Here is a 20,315-nt window from a genome sequence, read left to right as displayed (position 1 = left end):
TCAATTACATTTTCATTGATGTCAGAGTGATTCGAGGGACAATAGAGTGTTGAGTACCAGGCAGTTAGCAAGTTTGGTAGGCTACTAATGACCATCGGCAGCATCAGAGCTTGGAGAAGCCTAATTTGACTGCCGTCATGACTCGTGACCGCCAGTGTGGCAGTAATACGGTCATGGTAACAGCCCTAGGCAGAGCTCCTTATTATAATAGCCATTGTGTAGAATAATACCCAAATATGCAAAAGCAGGATAGTGCACATTTTTACCTTGTTTACCTATTCAGGATACATCAGGATATATCTGCCGGGGTGGCAGGTAGCCTAATGGTTAGAGTGTTGGGTCGGTAACCAAAAGGTTGCTAGACCAAATCCCCAAGGTAAAAATCTGTCATTCCTCCCTTGAACAAGGCAGTTAACCCACTGTTCCTAGGCTGTCATTGTAAATAATAATTTGTTCTTAACTGACTTGCCTAGTTAAATAAAAAATCATATTTTGCTTGAGGACTCCTGATATCTCCATGTCTTTATCTGTTGTCTAGTACTGTCTTTTTTCTAGCTGGGGCCATCTACTTTAAATGCTGCCTGTCTTCCCAGTAGCCTACTTGGTGTGTGAACTGCTGACTGCTCATAACTTGCAGATGATTGTTGACACATCAACCAGAATCAAGGGACAGGGCAATTTGTAACTTGTTTTGGAAATTAGTACAGGGAGGTGTTCTCTTCAACTCTGCTAGGCAATTAGCAATTAGTGTTAGTACTTCAGTCTCCCCTGGCCTCTCAGCGGCAGCTGTAAGTAGTGGTCATGTCAGTGGTGGTCTCGTCGCCGAGAAACAAAGATGGTTCTGCCGAGTTGTTCTGCCGAGTTCTTTGAGGAAGAAAAGAGAGGAAGTCTCCACACCACACTCTCACTTGAGTATTTTACCTAGTAATTTTCTGATGATCTCATTTTGCGCTTTTGTAGCTTTGGCAACTATGTCTCTTTTCTATACCTTTTCGCTCCTCTCCCTGTAGGCTTTACAGATGCTCCCCACCCCTTGGCTGCAACCCTCCTAATTTTGTGTACCCTGAGCCCACAACCCATGTGGAATTCCATGTCTTTGGCAGCGTTCGGAACTGCCGATCTGCAGTCAAGAATGCAGAGTTCATCTCAGCCTGTGCTGCTCTTCAGTCCCTTGACTTTTTGGCCCTAACAGAGACTTGGATCACTCCAGAGAACCCTGCTACTCCAGCTGCTCTCTCCATCTAGCTACGTTTTCTCATATGGTCCAAGAGCATCTTGCCATTGTGGTGGTGCCACAGGGCTAATCATTTCTCCTAACTGGAGATTTTCTCTTTTGTCCCTCTCTCACCTGTCCATCTGCTAATTAGAATTTCATGTTGTCACTGTCACTTGTTCTCTCAAGCTTAACATTTTTGTCATCTATTGCCCACCAGGTGCCCTTGGAGAATTTGACACCTTGATAAGCTCATTTCCTGACGATGTCTCACCGCTCTTCGTACTTGGCGACTTCAACCTCCCGACGTCAGACTTTGATTAATTTCTTTCCAAATCTCTCTTTCCTCTCCTTGCCTCTTTTGACCTCACTCTTTCCCAATCCCCTCCAACTCACAAGGCAGGCAATACACTTGAACTCATATTTACTAGAGGCTGTTCGCCTACTAATCTCACTGCAACTCCCCTCCAGGTCTCTGATCACTACTTTGTTTCCTTTTCTGTCTCCCTTTCCTCCAACCCTAGCCACTCAGCCCCTACCAAGATGGTCATGCGGTGACACAATCTTCGCTCTCTCTCTCCCACTACTCTCTCCTCTTCTATAATTTCTCACTTCTGCTAAATCCTTCTCCCTCCTGTGTCCTGATTCTGCCTCTTCGACCCTACTCTCCTCCCTTTCCACATCCTATGACTCGTACTGTCCCCTTTCCTCCCGACCGGCTTGGCCTTCCGCTCCTGCTCCGTGGCTGAGTGACTCATTGCGAGTTGACAAAACAGGGCTGCGGGCAGCTGAGCGAAAATGGAGGAAAACTAAACTTCCGGAAGACCTATTGTCCTTTCACGGCCCCCTTTCTACCTTCTCTTCCTCTGTATCCACTGCTAAAGCCACTTTCTAAATGTCAAGCTTCTGCCTCTAACCCTAGGAAACCCTCCTTAATCCCCCACACCCTCCCTCCTCCCTCTCTGCAGACGACTTTGTCAACCACTTTGAAAAGAAGGTTGACGACATCCACTCCTCATTCACTCAGCCGATTGAGTCCACTGGTTCCACAAACACAGAACTACACTACGCTTTGACCTCTTTCTCCTCTCTCGCCAGATGAAATCCTGTGACTAGTGAGGTCAGGCCGCCCGACAACCTACCTGCTCGACCCCATCCCCTCCTCCCTTGTCCAGACCATCTTTGGAGACCTTTTACCATTCCTCAATTTCCTCATCAACTCATTCCTGACCACTGGCTGCATCCCCTCTGACTTCAAAATGGCCCGAGTTGCTCCCCTCTTCAAGAAACCAACACTTGACTCATCTGACGTCAAACTATAGACCTGTATCCCTTTCTTTTCTTTCCAAAACACTTGTGCGTGCTGTCTCTCAACTCTCTCATTATCTCTCTCAGAACGATCTTCTTGACCCGAACCAGTCAGGCTTCAAGATGGGTCACTCAACAGAGACTGCTCTTTTCTGTGTCACATAGGCTCTCCTCACTGCCAAATCTGACTCGTCTCCCCTCTGTTCTCATCCTCCTAGATCTATCTTCGACACCGTGAACCATCAGATCCTCCTCTTCACCCTCTCAGGGCTGGGCGTCTCAGGCTCTGCACACTCTTGAATTGCATCCTACCTGGCAGACCGCTCCTACCAGGTGACGTGGAGAGGATCTGTCTGCACCATGTACTCGCTGGTGTCCTCAAGGCTTGGTTCTAGGATCGCTTATCTCTATACACCAAGTCACTCAGCTCCGTCATATCCTCATATGGTCTCTCCTGTCATTGCTATGCGGATAACACTCAACTGCTTTTCTCCTTCCCCCCTTCTGACACACAGGTGGCAACACGCATCTCTGCGTGCATGGCAGATATCTCAGCTTGGTTGTCGGCCCACCACCTCAAGCTCAACCTCGACAAGACGGCGCAGCTCTTCCTCCCGAGGAAGGCCTGTACGCTCAAAGACCTCTCCATCACGGTTGACAACTCCAGTGTCACCCTCCCAGAGTGCAAAGATCCTTGGTGTGACCCTGGACAACACCCTGTTCTCTGCAAACATCAAAGCAGTGACTCGCTCCTGCAGGCTCATGCTCTACAACGTCTGTAGAGTACAACCCTACCTCACACAGGAAGTGGTGCATGTCCTAATCGAGGAGTAGTCCCGTCTGGACTACTGCAACTCGCTGTTGGCTGGTCTCCCCGCTTGTGCCATCAAACCCCTACAATTTATCTAAAACGCGGCAGCCTACCTGGTTTTCAACCTTCCCATGTTCTCCCATGTCACCCTACTCCTCTGCACACTCCACTGGCTTCCAGTCAAAGCTCACATCCACTACAAGACCATGGTGCTTGCCTATGGAGCAGCAAGAGGAACTGCCCCTCTGTTCCTTCAGACTATGCTCAAACCCTACAACCCAACCACTCCACTCTGCCATCTCTGGACTCTTGGCCCTCTGCTAATGACTCAAAATGTAAATGTACATCACCATGAAGAGAATGATATTCATAAACATAATTATTCATTTCTGTTTAGTACAGATCAGGGACCCATGATGTAATTTGGTTACCGGATGTAAATCCACTTCACCTACTGTTGTTCAATAACCAAAACAAATCTTTTCAAACTCAAGATGTCATGTCATAACTGACACCCCATTCTTTCTTCAGACATCTTTGAATCTCAAGTTGGAGTTTTTGGAAAACATGGTCAAATAAAGAAAAGGAGGGAGATTTGACCCTAATTCTCATAACAAACTTTGCATCTGCACAGTTCTTCCAATAAATGTGTAAATTGTTCAAAGCAGTTAGAAATCAATGGTTTTTGTTTGGTATACATTTTAAAGTGAAAAATCAGATTCAAAGCATAATTCCATTACCGTGAAAATGAGCAGAAAATAATAAGCAGAAAATAACCCCATACTTATTGTAAAATATGGTGGTGGAACCTTGCAGTATCTTTCCACTTCTACAGGTGAAACTCCAAGTCATCCATTAGCGACTCCTAATGACCAGTCATTTCCCTAGCCTCGTTCACCATGGTAATAGGCACTCCCTTCATTAGCCTAGCAAATACCAATGGCCAGCGATAAATGTGATCAAGGTGACCAACTGGGATTGAACCTGGGTCCCTTGTGTTCGCCAGACGACTGTTTGCCCTATGAGCTAAATCTATGATTCTCAAACCTCTCCTCGGGGACCCCCAGCCATTCCATGATTTTTTTATTTTCCAGAGCTAGCACACCTGAATCAACTTTTCAACTAATCATCAAGCCCTTTATAAGGTAGTTCAGAAATGTTTAAATGCTTGAGGGTCCCCAAGGAGAGGTTTGAGAACCACTGAGCTAAAGCCTAGGCATTAGGCTGCCAACATGTGGTTTTGAATGACAGACCGGAAAAGCTCAGTGTATCCACTGTCCCTCCCAGCTGAGACTTAGGATGCAGCAGGTGAGAGGTCAAGGTGCATCAGGCCCAAACCTTCACAGTCACACCGCCACGGGCCATGACATCATCACACAGAAGAAGTGGAAATTATTTCACTGCCCAGAGTTACAAGGTTTAACTCAAATGTATTGAATTACTACTTTACAAACACATTTATAATTATTTTCAAACATGATTTATATGGATCATACATATGAAGAGTTTAATTCCAAAACGCTATATGTCCATTTTCAGAAATGTTGGTAAATTAGCTTTTATTGTTTAAAGAAATTATAGAAGAGATTGGAGTTTTTTTTTACTATCTAATCATGCCAGACATGTATTTGGTGAAAATCTATTACAGACAAATAATAATGTTTTTTGCTAAATGCTATATATCCACCTCACGCTCAGAGAAATACAGTGCCTTCAGAAAGTATTCATACTCCTTGACTTTTTCCACATTTTGTTGTGTTACAGCCTGAATTTAAAATGGATTCAATTCTGTCACGATCGTCTTCGGGTGAAAGAGAGGACCAAGGCGCAGCGTGATATAGATACATCTTCTTTTATTTGAGAAAATGAAAACGAACACTAATACACACTAAACAAAAACAACAAACGACCGTGACGCTACAAACGAAAGTGCAGCCACGCGCTACTAACGTCAAACATAGACAATTACCCACAACCTACCTAATGCCTATGGCTGCCTAAATATGACTCTCAATCAGAGACAACTAATGACAGCTGTCTCTAATTGAGAACCAATCCAGGCAACCATAGACATACATAAACACCTACACTGAACACAACCCCATGAAATCTACAAAAAAAAACTATACAATACAAACACCCTATACGAGACAAAAACACACAAACATCCCCCATGTCACACCCTGACCTAAAATAATAAAGATAATTAAGGCCAGGGCGTGACTAATTCAGATATTTTGTATCTGGCCTGAACACAATACACCATAATGCCAAAGTGGAATTCTGTTTTTAGAAAATTTTACAGATAACAAAAAATGTAAAGCTGAAATGTCTTGAGTCAATAAGTATTCAACCCGTTTGTTATGGCAAGCCTAAATAAATAAGTTCAGGAGTAAAAATGTTCTTAGCAAGTCATAATAAGCTGCATGGACTTGCATGTGCAATATTAACATGATTTTTGAATAACTACCTCACCTCTGAACCCCACACATACAATTATCTGTAAGGTCCCTCAGTCGAGCAGTGAATTTCAAACACAGATTTAACCACAAAGACCATGGCAATTTTTAAATGACTCGCAAAGAAGGGCACTGATTGGTAGATGGTTAAAAAAGCAGATTACCTGATTCCGTTTTCTTCTTTTCTATATTTTGTTTTCTCCATTTTGTTCTTTTTTTAAATTCAGATTTTCCCTCTCAAAATCACACTTTATAATAGAAACACAACCAAACTGGATGTTCTAAGTCCACAACAGTTCTTAAATCACACTAGGAGACCACTTTTGCAGTCTGGGAAAAATCTGAGGAATTTAGATTTTTGGGTATAGTTACATTTAGTCAATTCTCTACTAAGGTCAATACATTTTTGAATATTGTTGAATTCTGTTTCAAAGCCTGGATTTCGTGACGGCCCCGATTTACATAATTTGGACCTGAATGAGGCTCTCTCTATTGTTCCTGCAGTGATGATTCACCATCTTCATCAAATGTTTTCATAATTTATCTGCAGATAATCTCCAAAATGCCTAGGCCTACCAACAGTGGCCTATGCAAATTAGGGAGCTAAATGATCGGCTCTCATTCGGTAGCCTACACTGACTGACAAGAGAAGAGTCACTCACTTTAGCGCCACTGTCTAGCAAGCCCCGACATCCTAAGAAAGGAAACCTAGGAAATAATTTGGTTTACTTTTTGGGATGTGATACCTTGGACATATAACCACGTTGCATGATTTATGAATGGCAAAGGGATATAGGAGATCGACTTTATTCAGTCGGTTCGACATCTTTTATCAATTAGTAAACACTTGCTGTTCAGCTGTCAATCAAAGCACAGTCAATAGCTTATATACGTCTAGACTCCGCTTGGCTGGCTATGTGATACACGTAAAAGAAAATAAATGAATGTGCCAGAAAACAATAATTAGGCTAAGTGATTTTCGACTCTTTACCACTAATGCTGTGTTTCGATGGAACCAGGTAGACGGTAGACAGCAAACCGGATGTCATTGTTTTCAATGAGAGAACGACCATAAATGCTGTTGAGTTCAAATATTTTAACTTTTGCCGTCTGCTGTAGCGTTGTTATCTACCGGATGTTGATTTGCACTGTTTGTTTACTGAAATTACCATAGCAACGTATACCGTCGCGCTAGCTTGCTTGTGCCGCCACCATCTTTCTTGCTGTCTTGGCCCTCTATAACGACTGGTATGACCGTTTTTGAGTACCTCGTCTAAATGCAGAATTAAATTACCTGGCGCTAGTTAGAATTAAATTACATGGCCTACAACCGGCGCTAATGGAAAAAAATGGTTAATCCATCCCCATAGTAATGTTCGTCTGCCAGAGACCACTGCCACACTATGGTGTCTCCCTTCTCCGACGGTTCATGTCATCAATGTTTTCTCTGGTGACCGGGTCAGTGTACTTCTCTTTGCAGTAGCTCTGTGCCTCAGTCCAGTTCTTAGGGTCGTTAACATAGTTGTACTCATGAGTTGAGGCAGGAGGAGAGGGTACACAGCCCTGTGGAGAAATGCAATTCTGTGTATGATGCAAAGACAACCCCAGAGATACACTGCCGCACTCTCTCTCTCCCTCTTTCTTTATCTGTCCCTCCTCCTTTGCAGTTGGGTCTTTTCTCTCTCTGACCTGGAGACTGTGTCCCAAATGGCACCCTAGCTCCCTACATGGTGCACTACCTTTGACCAGAGCCCTAGTCATAAGTAATACACTACATATGGAATAGGGTGCCATTTGGGATGAAATGGAAAGATGCAAACATTAGACATATAGGTGACATGGCCTCCTTCCCCTTTACTCACTCACCTGTATGTGAGCATGTGTGTTAGGTTCCTTGAAGTTACCCCTAGACACAGATCTAGGATCAGCTTCCCCTTCTTCAATCCTAACAATTAGTGGGGGAAATGCAGGTCACACTTTATTTGGATAGTCCTGATTTTTCATCTGTAGATGCTCTACAGAAGGTCATACTATCAACAAACTATATGCTGATAAGCAACTGCTTGCTAAGGTTACGTTAGGGTAAGGTTTAGAATAAGGGTTAGGGTTAGGGCTAGATCACTATGTCAAGCAAGTCACGTTTTCCTTTATTGAGTAAACATGCTGTTTCTAAGACATATTCTCCAGTCCACAAGTTGAACCTGACCTTCAAAATAAAATAGGTATCTCTTTTTCTGTGGGCCGTTAGAGTTGTAGGGTCTACTAGCCCAGAGGTGCTCAAAGTGGGGTCCGCTGAGTTATTGCTGGGGGTCCGCAGCTAGATCAAAAAATATATAACAAAGAAAGTATTAATCAATATTACTAACAACAGATTAAATGACTTTAAGCCAAGGGATCCATTAAATAAGTGTAAAGTGTGTAATACAATACAATATAATGTAATAAGCTGCAGTAACAAAAAAATTCTTCCCCTTGAATTGCAGGAAATTAGCTTGACAACTGCTAAATGTTCTCTCCGATGCCAAGAGGCGGGCCTTATAAATGTTCTTTCTCCGGGCCAGAGACTTGGTTCGTACAGACATGTACTGAAGATGTCATAGTAAAACTCCTTGTAGGCTATTTTTATCGCACTCGAGTGGTGTTCTGATTATGAAGGGATCCCTGATGAATTTGCCAACAGTAAAGGTGTCCCCGGACGCAAAAACTTTGAGAACCCTATAGTAAACTATTAGAATAGAAACATATATAAATATTGTAATTGGAACCTGAGAATGTAAAATGTTTTGAGCATTCCTGGTATGGTTCACTGACTGATAAGACATGGAGGAACACTATCATCTGTCATTTGAGGCGTTTACAATAAACAAGTGTTCATTGTTGTTTGAATCCAAGATTTCCCCTTAAAAAAAAGTATGTGGTTATATCCATGGTTCATTTGGAAAATGATCAAGTCTCAAATAGCACCCTCTTTCCCACAGTAAATAGTGCACTACTTTTGACCAGAGCCCCAGTGAAAATTGGTGCACCATAAAGGGAATAGGGTGTAATTTGGGATGCAGACAATGTCCTCTGAGGTCTCTGCATGCAGCTGAGCTCTCAGCACCAGTAGGCCTATGCAAAACTCATGGAAACTCTGGTTCTGGGTGGATGCAAATTAGTATGTTACACGCAGATGGAAGGAAAAGCATGACATTACAGTAAATGCGCACATTCAAAATGTTTATTCCCATTGAGTATTATAACACATAGAGCCTAAGTAATATGACAAGTATTGATGCAAACTTTTATCAGAGACAGTTTAATTGAAAAATCTAAAACAATACATTTATTCGAATTTGTAGACAACTGGTCAAGATTAAGTGCAATGTCAACCAAAGCATTTAAGTGACTTGTTAGTCTTTAATCACAAGGTTATTTTACATGGTCGCACACCCTGATTGACAAGGGAGATGACCAATGGGGCTAGCAGCATACCACTCTGCATCCCACTGCTGGCGAAGCTAAGCAGGGTTGGTCCTGGTCAATCCCTGAATGGGAGAGCAGATGCTGCTGGAAGTGGTGGTAGAGGTCCAGTAGGAGGCACTCTTTCCTCTGGTCCCAAAAATTATCCCAATTCCCCAGGGTAGTGATTGGGGACATTGCCATGTGTAGGGTGCTGTCTTTTGGATGGGACGTTAAATGTATGTCCTGACTCTCTGTGGTCACTAAAGATCCCATGGCACTTGTAAGAGTAGGGGTGTTAACCCCGATGTCCAATCTGGCCCTCATACTATCATGGCCACCTAATTATCCCCAGCTTCCAATTGTCTCATTTCATCCCCCCTTCTCTCCCCTGTAACTATTCCCCAGCTCACTGTTGTAAATGAGAATGTGTTTTCAGTCAACCAGGTAAAATACAAATAAAATGTGTTTTTACAATGGCTGCATTCGTATTGTGTCGCGTGTGCCACATTAAATAGCCAGACATTGTTGAATGTTGCAGATCGAAATGCCATAAATAGAGCTGACGTGAAACATTATTCTACATGTCAGAGAGGCATGTGTGTTCTACATTGCATATTTCTATCTGAAAGTTCCAAAACGTTGTGTCCTGCTGAACGCACCCACTGGAACTGAGGAATGGTTAGAGGCAAATCAGAAACCTAACCTTCATGATTGACAGGGGAGATGACCAATGGGGCTGAGTTTTTACCATCATCACTAACACTGGGGCTGAGGAATGGATAGAGCCTTTCAGTGAAGGAGTATCCAGTGAAAGAATAGATATGAGCCTTGGCCTCCACATTGTAAAAGGACACTAACCCTTCCTCATAATCCACAAACACCCCAACCTTCTGGGGTTTCTCCCCCAGGGAGAGGAGAATGGAGGGGGATGCAAGGGCCCGGTACTCTTCCCCTCCTCTGAGCCTAATGGTCCAGTAGCCGTTCTCTGGGGTCGAAGTTATCATCCCCTTCCTGTTGACGGACTCTCTGACCACGCCCAGATCCCAGTAGGTCTTGTCCCCCACCTGTGAATAACAAAAAGAGGATTAGTGCTAGAGTTAGGGTTAAGTTTAGGCTTAGGTTTATTGTTGGGTAGTGAACTACATGTAGTTCAACGAGTAATCAAACCAAATTTGCAGTAGCTTGGTGGTAGTTAATAACTTTTTGCTATGTAGCGGTGTAGCTAACTACTGGAACTACACCAGTGGCAGTTGGTGCCATTTAATATAATTAACTTTAGTTATGAGCGTGGTCTTATTTCTATTACAGCATATTGGATGACTGTCATTCATATTCCACTTACCCAGCTCATTGTAACATCTATAGGTTTAGGCTACTACATGATAATCGAATTGTCCCTATACCCATCATGAAGTTGCTACAACCTAGCCTATGAATTCAACTTTACCAAGGGGACAGAATGACACATTCAATACCGCCTTGCACACTCTTGCCTTCATCTATCTGATCTAGGGTGTAATCATTATCATTAGTCCAACAGTTGCAAACGAGAGTTTCTATTGGACAAATTCAGGTATGTTTATCCCTGTTTCGTTCTGTTTGCTTCCGTTTAAGAAACGTTTTTCAACAGAATCGGCGGAATAAATACCCCCCTGATCACACGCAAACAGTTCACTTTCATAGCAGCCACATACAGACAGCATGATCCCTTTGATCGTTGTATAATTCCTTTTCGCATCTATGTGCTTTCCTCCTCTCACCTTTTCCCCTCGCCTATGTACTTCAGTGTTCAATACATCAGCTGTCTGTGACCAGGCAAAAAAAACTTCCAAGGCAAACTTTCATAACAGCTAATGCAACAAACATATTAGCTAACGTCAAGTAAACATAGCTACTAGAACTAACGCGTTAGTAAACCCGCTACAATCATGCAGTGCGGTGTACAGTTAGCAATCAGTTTAGCAGTCATACCGGTGAGCCCCGCTGGCAATAAATTAATAAAAACAAAAGTTTACCTTGACTTGGAAGAGTTCCACGAGCATCCTAGGTTTTGTATTGAAGTCAATGTATCTAGAAGAGGACGGAAACTAGCTGTCCGACTACACCATTGTGCTACCCTACAGAGTGCTGTTGAGGCTACTGTAGACCTTCATTGCTAAACAGTGTATTTTTCTCAATTAATTGTTGGCATGTGAAAATATTTAGTGTAGTTTGATCTAAAAAGGATTACTTTTATTTTTCACTATTTTTATTTGTATGAAATTCACTGAGGAGGATGGTCCTCCCCTTCCTCCTCTGAGGAGCCTAAACCTAACTACACCCTACTTTTTTGTAAAAATAAATAAACATTTGGGTGAAGTAGGCAAGAATGTCAGACATGCCAAATTATCACTTCAAACAGTTTTTTTGTTTAGTAGGCTGACTCCAGTGTGATCTGTTCTTGCAATTTGTAGATATGATTTAGATATGATAGTTTAGATGTAGTGAACTACTTATTCAAAGTAACTTTATTTAACTAAACTACATTTTTCTTAATGGTAGCTTAACTTCTTCTATTGTGAAGTAATTGGTAGCTTGGTAACTACATTTTCAGAGTAGCTTCCCCAACACAGGGTTTAGGCGAAGAAAATTGTTCATACACATCCGACTTGGCACAGAAGCTGGTAAAAAAAACAACTGCAGAAACTGATCTAATGTCAGTGGAAGTTAGGATTCGCCCAATGTTTGTCTACCTGAACCTCAAAGTAGAACCTCCCAATGGAGAAACCTCTCTTCCCCAAGATACAAAGCACCGGGTCGAAGCGCTGGGGGTTGTCAGGGAGAATCTGCAACATGTCACCGCGCCGTGCCTGCTTGTAGTCAGAGGACAGGACGATGTTGGGGTGTGCGGTGTCCGGGTCCAAAGTCACGTCCACTGTTGAGATACAGAGAGAATGGAAATTCTCGTAAATGCTTTATGAAGTGTTATATGGCCTTTTAGAAACAGTCATAGCACCTCAGAGTTGCAGGCATGGAGCATGATGAAGACAGTGAGAATGATGAAGATAGTGAGAGTCATTATGAAAATAGTATTATACCTGCATACTTCTGGATCCTCTTAAACTCTGGGGCACAATAGAAAATGAAATATTCTCAGTTGTTACAGGAATACATTACCAGAACTACATATTATTCTCATCATGAACGTAACATTCAGTATAATATCATAGCCATGTGCTTGATTAGTATAATTTCCCACTTCATTGATACTGAATCTGTGCATATGCATAGGTTTTCCGCAAGTCATAAAAAAGTATAATGTGTTTAATTTACCTTTCTCTTTCAGGGTCTCTAACTCATTCTTAAGTGTGTCCTCTAGTTGAGATAGAGCTCTCCTCACATTCCCCACACACATGTCAGAGTCAACACTGATCTCAGACCAGTCCTTGGTGGGTGGAGTGGTGCACAGCGATGGTAAAATCTAAAACAGGAAGAGAAAAAAAAAAGAAACACATCCATCTTTCTGGAGAATGATGTCTTGTCTTGTGATTGTTTAGTTGGTCTATTGCAAGGTTCCCAATCTTGCATCCCGGGGGCCAAATTCAGCCCGTGTGTGATTTGATTTGGTCACCCAAGTTTTCGGAGGATTTTATTTTATAAAAATGTTCATTGTTGAACCTAAAAGACTGTAAATCTCCAGGAAATCAGCTCCAAGTGATTGCAATGAAGTAAATCTCTCCCCAAATATTCCCACACATAAATAGAGAGACATTATATGATCGTATACCAATGTAATCAATGTCATCAAGGTTTGAAATTATTATGTTTTTGTCAAATACTATATCTGTTTGGGATTCTTGCAGTCAATTTACAATATACAAATTATTTATAATTATGTTCCGGTCCCACGACCATTCGCTCAAGAACAAATCAGCCCAAGACTGAATGTAGTTGGGGACCCTGGTCTATTGGTTTGTCAAGTCTTAAAATCAATGTATAAGTTCAATTGTCCATATTGACCAGATAGAGGGACACTAACCTGTAGGAGGTGGAGGTGGTCCTCGGTGTGTGAGAGCTGCTCCAAATCAGTGCCTCTCTTCTTTAGCACAGTGATTTCCTGCTCCAGCTCTTTGACGAGCCCTTCAGCTCGCCTCTCTGCTGCTTTCTGCTTCTCCTCGATCCCCTCATTGAGCTCAGCCTGGCTTCTCTTGATGGATTTCACCAGAGCAGTGAAGATCTGTGCACCATCTTCCATCTCTTTCTTAGAAGTTATCTGATGAAATGAAATACATTTAGAAAAAAGTTGGACTGAGACTTGAACTCTGTGCAGTGGTGGAAAAGTACCCAATTGTCATACTTGAGTAAAAGTAAAGATAGCTTAATAGAAAATGACTCAAGTAAAATGGAAAGACACCCAGTAAAATTCTACAAGTATTTGGTTTGAAATATACTTAAGTATCAAAGTATCAAAAGTAAATGTAATTGCTCAAATATACTTCATTTACTGAAATGGGCTAAATCAGGGTCACACAGAGTGTTTCTTAGTAGTTTTAAACAAATCAATTTAGAAACAAAAGTATACACCTCACACACATGGTTATGGGCTGACAAAAAAGAAGACACCTGGAGCATGTCAGATATAGAGTTGAAATGTATTACATTTTGAGTTTGTATCCCAACACGGAAATATAGCAAAACTGTGTGAAATAGAAACATCGTATTTTCGGCAGGTTCTTTAAAATAATTTGTATTTATTATGAAATTATGAAAACTATTAGTAACATTCCACCCATGAGGCAACTAGGTCATCTGACTGCAGGAAACGCTATGTATCAAAAGTAAACTTATACATCATTTCAAATTCCTTATATGTAGCAAACCAGACGGCATCATTTTTATTTGATTTGTTATTCATTTTTTATGAATAGCCAGGGGCTATCTCCAACACTCAGACATCATTTACAAATGAAGCGTTGGTGTTTAGTGAGTCCGCCAGATCAGGCAGTAGGGATGACCAGGGATGTTCTCTTGATAAGTATGTGAATTGGACCATTTTCCTGTCCTGCTAAGCATTCAAAATGTTACGAGTGCTTTTGGGTGTCAGGAAAAATGTATAGAGTAAAAAGTACAATCTTTCCTTTGGGAATGTAAAAGTTGTAAAAAAAATGTTTTTAAATAGTAATGTATTTTTACTTAAGTAATTTATACCACTGACCCTATGTTTCCCCACAAAGACAGAAACGCTCTACAAAATATTCCATTTGAAGACAGCTTACAGATACATATATAGGGTTGCACATTTTTGTTTAAATACATTTGGACAATAATTAAACCCTGCCGTATTGATTTCACATCCATCTCTGATTGTTTGCAGAACTTACCCTACTGAGTTCCATTGAATGTTTGATCTCCTCCACCTTCTTCTGTCTGGACTGGATCATCTGCTGAACTCCTGTCTCCATCTTCTTTATCTGAGCCTACAGAAAGAAGGACATGCAAACCATCTAAGAAGTAGGTGTAGTAGTACTGGGCTAGATGTAACAGTTGCCATTATGGGTGAAGATCTGGGTCAAGATGTGCTGGAAGGAGTAGAGTTTTCCACACTGGGGTTAAACCCAAGATCAGAGTTTGGGCCCTATTGATTCTTGTCCTTTAAACAAAAAAAGTAAATAAAAAGCAATTGATCACAAAAAAGTTAATCACTATTGTGTATCAACATTCATCCCCCAATGCCTACAGTACCTTCTTTTCCCCACACTCCTCCTCTATAGCAACGGTGTGGTGAGTCTTGTGGCACGTCTCGGTGCAGAACTGACAGACACACATCTGGTCGGTCTTACAGAACGACTCCAGGAGCTTCTCGTGCTTCTTACACATCCTGTCTTCCAAGTTCTCCATAGGGTCAATCAGTTTGTGGACCTTCAGCGTAGCAACTCTCTTGTGAGGCTCCAGGTGAGGCTCGCAGTAAGAGGTCAGACACACCAAGCAGGACTTGAGGGCCTTGATCGTCCCTCCGGTACAGACATCGCAGGCCACCTCACCAGGCTTAGCGACAGTTAGGTTTGAGATGCCAACTTGAATCCTCTTGAATTGATCGGTGATTTCTTTGAATGCAACATTGATGCTAATTTGGGGCCTAACTGTGAAGGTTATCTCACAGGTTGGGCACTTACAGCCATAACTGATCTTCCAGAGCCCTCTGATACAGGCCATGCAGAAGGTGTGGCCACATGGGGTCGTGACTGGGTCAGTGAACACATCCAGACAGACAGAACACTGGAACTGATTCTCTGATAGCAGACTAGTAGGGGAAGCCATCTCTGGAGAGAAAAGAGGAACATATAGTGTACATCCCAAACTACTTCCTATGTAGTGCACTACTTTTGACCAGAGCCCTAGAAAATAGGGAGCCATTTAGGACACAGACAGTTTGACATTATACAGTCCATAATGATCACTGAGAGAGGAAGTCAGTGTTGAGTGGACGCCAATGACAAGCAATAAAAGATTGGTATGATAACAATTGTGCTATGATAACAATTCAAAAAAGTGTTATTTCTAATTTCTGAAACGTTGCTATTAAAATGTCTTATCTGAGCTCCTACAGTGTACGGCTCTCCTTTATTTTGGATAGTGTTCTACTCTGCTAGCCAGCACATCGCCTGACCAGGTGTGCGTTTCCTCCGCCTTCAGGTTTCTAATTTCTTTACCAGATAATAATTTTAGTAGATTATCTTCCCTATATGATTGTTATACAAATACAGTTACACTGGAAAATGAGTCAAGCTTCGATCTTACAGATAACACCCTGTATTTACCCTTGTTTTCCAAACTAAAAAGACAAACCCTTATAACACTACTTGAACATAAACATTATTACCACAACACCCTTGGCATTGCGATTCAATTTACGGATTATAATATTCGGAATAACTATACTGAACAAAAATATGAACGCAACATGTAAAGTGTTTGTCCCATGTTTCATGAGCTGAAATAAAAGATACCAGAAGTGATCCATATGCACAAAAAGCTTAATTCTCTCCAATGTTATGCACACATTTATTTACGTCCCTGTTAGTGAGCATTTCTCCTTTGCCAAGATAATCCATCCACCTGACAGGTGTGGCATATCAAGAAGCTGATTCAACAACATGATCATTACACAGATGCACCTTGTGCTGGGGACAATAAAAGGCCACTATAAAATGTGCAGTTTTGTCACACAACACAATGCCACAGATTGCAATTGGTATGCTGACTGCAGGAATGTCCACCAGAGCTGTTGCCAAATAATTGAATGTTAATCTTTCTACCTTAAGCCGTCTACAACGTTGTTTTAGAGAATTTATCAGTACGTCCAACTGGCCTCACAACTGCTGACCACGTGTAACCACGTCAGCCCAGGACCTATTTCTGTCTGTAATAAAGACCTTTTGTGGGGAAAAACAAATTCTTATTGGCTGGGCCTGGCTCCCAAGTGGGTGGGCCTATGCCCTCCCAGGCCCACCCATGGCTGTGCCCCTGCCCAGCCTTGTGAAATCCATAGATTAGGGCTTAATTGATTTATTTCAATTGATTTTGTTACATGAACTGTAAGTCAGTAAAATCATTGAAATTGTTGTATGTTGCATTTATATTTTTGTTCGGTATATTTCTCACCATTGAAATAGTAAAACGTGACAATATCTTTTTAAAGTCATACTGTACAGTACCAGTCAAAATTTTGGACACACCTACCATTTCAAGGGTTTTTCTTTATTTTTACTATTTTCTACATTGTACAATTACAGTGAAGACATCACAACTATTAAATAACGCATATGGAATCATGTAGTAACCAAAATTATATTTGAGATTCTTCAAAGTAGCCACCCTTTGCCTCGATAACAGCTTTGGCATTCTCTCAACAGCTCTAGGCATTCTCTCAACAGCTCTAGGCATTCTCTCAACCAGCTTCATGAAGTAGTCACCTGGAATGCATTTCAATTAACAGGTGTGTCTTGTTAAAAGTTCAATATTGGAATTTCTTTCCTTCTTAATGCGTTTGAGCCAGTCAGTTGTGTTGTGACAAGGTAGGGGTGGTATACAGAAGATAGCCCTATTTCGGAAAAGAACAAGTCCATATTATGGTAAGAACAGCTCAAATAAGCAAACAGAAATGACAGTCCGTCATTACTTTAAGACAGTCAATCTGGAACATTTCAAGAACTTTGAAAGTTTGAAAGTGCAGTCACAAAAACCATCAAGCGCTATGATGAAGCTGGCACTCATGAGGACCACCACAGGAAAGGAAGACCCAGAGTTACCTCTGCTGCAGAAGGTAGAAGTTCATTAGAATTACCAGCCTCAGAAATTGCATTCCAAATAAATGCTTCACAGAGTTCAAGTAACAGACACATCTCAACATCAACTGTTCAGAGGAGACTGCGTGAATCAGGCCTTCATGGTCGAATTTCTTCATGGTCAAATTTCTTTCCAATAAGAAGAGACTTGCTTGGGCCAAGACACACGAGCAATGGACATTAGACAGGTGGAAATCTGTCCTTTGGTCTGATGAGTCCAAATTTTAGATTTTTGGTTCCAACCGCCGTGTCTTTGTGAGACGCAGAGTAGGTGAATGTATGGTCTTTGCATGTGTGGTTCCCACCGTGAAGCATGGAGGAGGAGGTGTGATGGTGTGGGAGTGCTTTGCTGGTGACACTGTCAGGGATTTATTTAGAATTCAAGAAACACTTAACCAGCATGGCTACCACAGCATTCTGCATCAATATGCCATCACATCTGGTTTGTGCTTAGTGGGACTATCATTTTTTTTTCAACATGAAAATGACCCAACACACCTCCAGGCTGTGTAAGGGCTATTTGATCAAGAAGGAGAGTGAAAGTGTGGTGCATCAGATGACCTCGCTTCCACAATCACCCGACCTCAAACCAATTGAGATGGTTTGGGGTGAGTTGGACCGCAGAGTGAAGGAAAAGCAGCAAACAAGTGCTCAGCATATGTGGGAACTCCTTCAAGACTGTTGGAATAGCATTCCTCATGAACCTGAGAGAATGCCAAGAGTGTACAAAGCCGTCATCAAAGCAAAGGGTGGCTACTTTGAAGAATCTAAAATCTAAATATATTTTCATTTGTATAACACATTTTTGGTTACTACATGATTCCACATGTGTTATTTCATAGTTTTGATGTCTTCACTATTATTCTACGATGTAGAAAATAGTAATTATATAGAGAAACCCTTGAATGAGTAGGTGTGTCCAAACTTCTGACTGGTTCTGTATGTCTTCACTGACACATAACGACAGTTCAAGCATATAACTACTGTCCCTCCTATTCGATCATACAGTCCCTTGCACTGTAGCTGTCAACATAACAGTATCTGTTACACTGTCAATTTTTCTTGAATGTTAAATATCGATACTTACTCTTCATTGTGTTGGGTACCTACTTCAGCTCTCTGCAGTTAGCAGCAGCCAGCCCTGAAGATCTCTTCTAACGCACACCGGGACAGGTGACTTGTGAGTGTGGCAGGTAGACTTTGTAAGGCTAGCTGTAAAACAGGTAAAAGTCATAAGGTATCAATGCAGTTATTCACAGGTCAGTTAACCCCTCCCGCTCATGTGCCTCAGTGCTGCATGTCTGTCTGCCTGCCTGCCCGTCTGTCTCTCTGTCTGTCTCTGTTTAAAACCTGCCTTAATGCGACAGCATTCACCACAAAACACAATCGTGGTTATTTGTTTTGCGTAGACATGCATTCACTTTACAATGCAATGACTTATTTGTGTGTGTGTGTGTTAGGGGCGTGCCTATTCAGTCCAAGTGGCAACGTTTTCTAGCCATGATGACTCACCTAAATGGACAGCTGACCACCTGACATGTGGAATGATGCATTACCAAATTAAAGCTGAACAAACATAGGCACGCACATGCCCACACACACAAACCACCAAGCAGGGAGGTCAGAGTAAGATAACACTGACAAACTGAAGTTCATTACAGTAACACAATTGCAAAACTCTAGGCACTAATGCATCATAAATCAAATGATGCATCCAGTATAAGTACAATAGTCCAAGGTGTGTTCACTAACTAGGCTATGGGTGTGACTATGAGGTCATGTGGAATCAGTGTGACTGTGTCATGACTCGACAGCAGCACCTGAGCTGCCTGCATCTATAAAGTCCCTCCCACTCCAGCTCTTACTGACAAATGGGAATTCAGACAACCCAGGCAATTGTATCTGTTCCAATATCAACACTAGCATATTATTTAGAATGACTGAAGAGAGCTGCTCATCTCAAAAGCAACCTCGAGGGGGTAGTATCAATATATCTGTGTCTGTCAGTGCTGGTTCCTCCATACCTTCTTGTTCATTTCCTGATATGAGTATCCCATCCTCAATCCAACCAGGGCCTTTTCTCAATTAGATTTGATCAACTCCTGCGTCCTCCCTCGCCTTCTTTCATTAAAAAAGGTCAAAGGTAATCGAGGAGAGGCGGCGAGGAGAGCGAACGTGGACGAAAATGCGCTTGTATGAAACAAGAAGCTCCTTCTCCATTCGTGCATCATGAAGCAAATTGTGTTTACAGGGGTGGATCCCAAAATAAATGTGTAAAGTGATAAAAACCAAATTAGGTTAGTTGTGCAAGACATTTTATGAATAAAAGGATACAGTGCCTTCAGAAAGTATTCACACCTCCTGAATTTTTCCTAATTTTGTTGTGTAACAGCCTGTATTTAAAATTGATTAAATTGAAGTGTTGTGTCACTGGCCTACAAACAATAACCCATAATGTCAAAGTGGAATTATGTTTGTATAAATCTTTACAAATTCATTTAAAATGAAAAGCTGAAATGTCTTGAGTCAGTAAGTATTCAACCCCTTTGTTATGGCAAGCCTAAATATGTTCAGGAGTAACATTTTGCTTAACAAGTCACATAAGATGTTGCATGGAATCACTCCGTGTGAAATAATAGTGTTTAAAATGATTTTTGAATGACTACCTCATCTCTGTACCCCACACATACAATTATCTGTAAGGTCCCTCAGTTGAGCAGTGAATTTCAAACAGAGATTCAACCACAAAGACCAGG

At 41.7% G+C, this 20,315-nt stretch overlaps 1 protein-coding gene across 1 annotated transcript; it reads right to left on the bottom strand.

The window, feature by feature from the left end:
* Nucleotides 1–8,995: 8,995 nt before the first annotated feature.
* LOC129865558 (E3 ubiquitin-protein ligase TRIM39-like) lies at nucleotides 8,996–18,959 on the bottom strand. Its single transcript, XM_055938434.1, has 8 exons — nucleotides 18,647–18,959; nucleotides 14,957–15,534; nucleotides 14,596–14,691; nucleotides 13,254–13,487; nucleotides 12,548–12,695; nucleotides 12,313–12,339; nucleotides 11,968–12,149; nucleotides 8,996–10,299 (listed from the first exon to the last, which is right to left on the bottom strand). The coding sequence occupies exons 1-8, from the start codon at nucleotides 18,651–18,653 to the stop codon at nucleotides 9,934–9,936; spliced, it is 1,638 nt and encodes a 545-aa protein (XP_055794409.1). The 5' UTR covers nucleotides 18,654–18,959; the 3' UTR covers nucleotides 8,996–9,933.
* Nucleotides 18,960–20,315: the final 1,356 nt, after the last annotated feature.

The sequence above is a fragment of the Salvelinus fontinalis genome, chromosome 11 (genome assembly GCF_029448725.1).
Source record: "Salvelinus fontinalis isolate EN_2023a chromosome 11, ASM2944872v1, whole genome shotgun sequence".
In the NCBI taxonomy this organism is placed as follows: Eukaryota; Metazoa; Chordata; class Actinopteri; order Salmoniformes; family Salmonidae; genus Salvelinus; species Salvelinus fontinalis.
The sequence above is the reverse complement of the archived record's forward strand: the minus strand, read 5'-3'. Positions and strand labels throughout refer to the sequence as shown.

What these genes read in the sequence shown, in the direction of transcription:
- LOC129865558 (XM_055938434.1), bottom strand. An exon ending in AGAGACCCTGAAAGAGAAAG is followed by an intron (nt 12,340 to 12,547) that starts GTAAATTAAACA and finishes ATTGTGCCCCAG; the next exon opens with AGTTTAAGAGGATCCAGAAG. An exon ending in GGTTCTACTTTGAGGTTCAG is followed by an intron (nt 10,300 to 11,967) that starts GTAGACAAACAT and finishes TGTTATTCACAG; the next exon opens with GTGGGGGACAAGACCTACTG.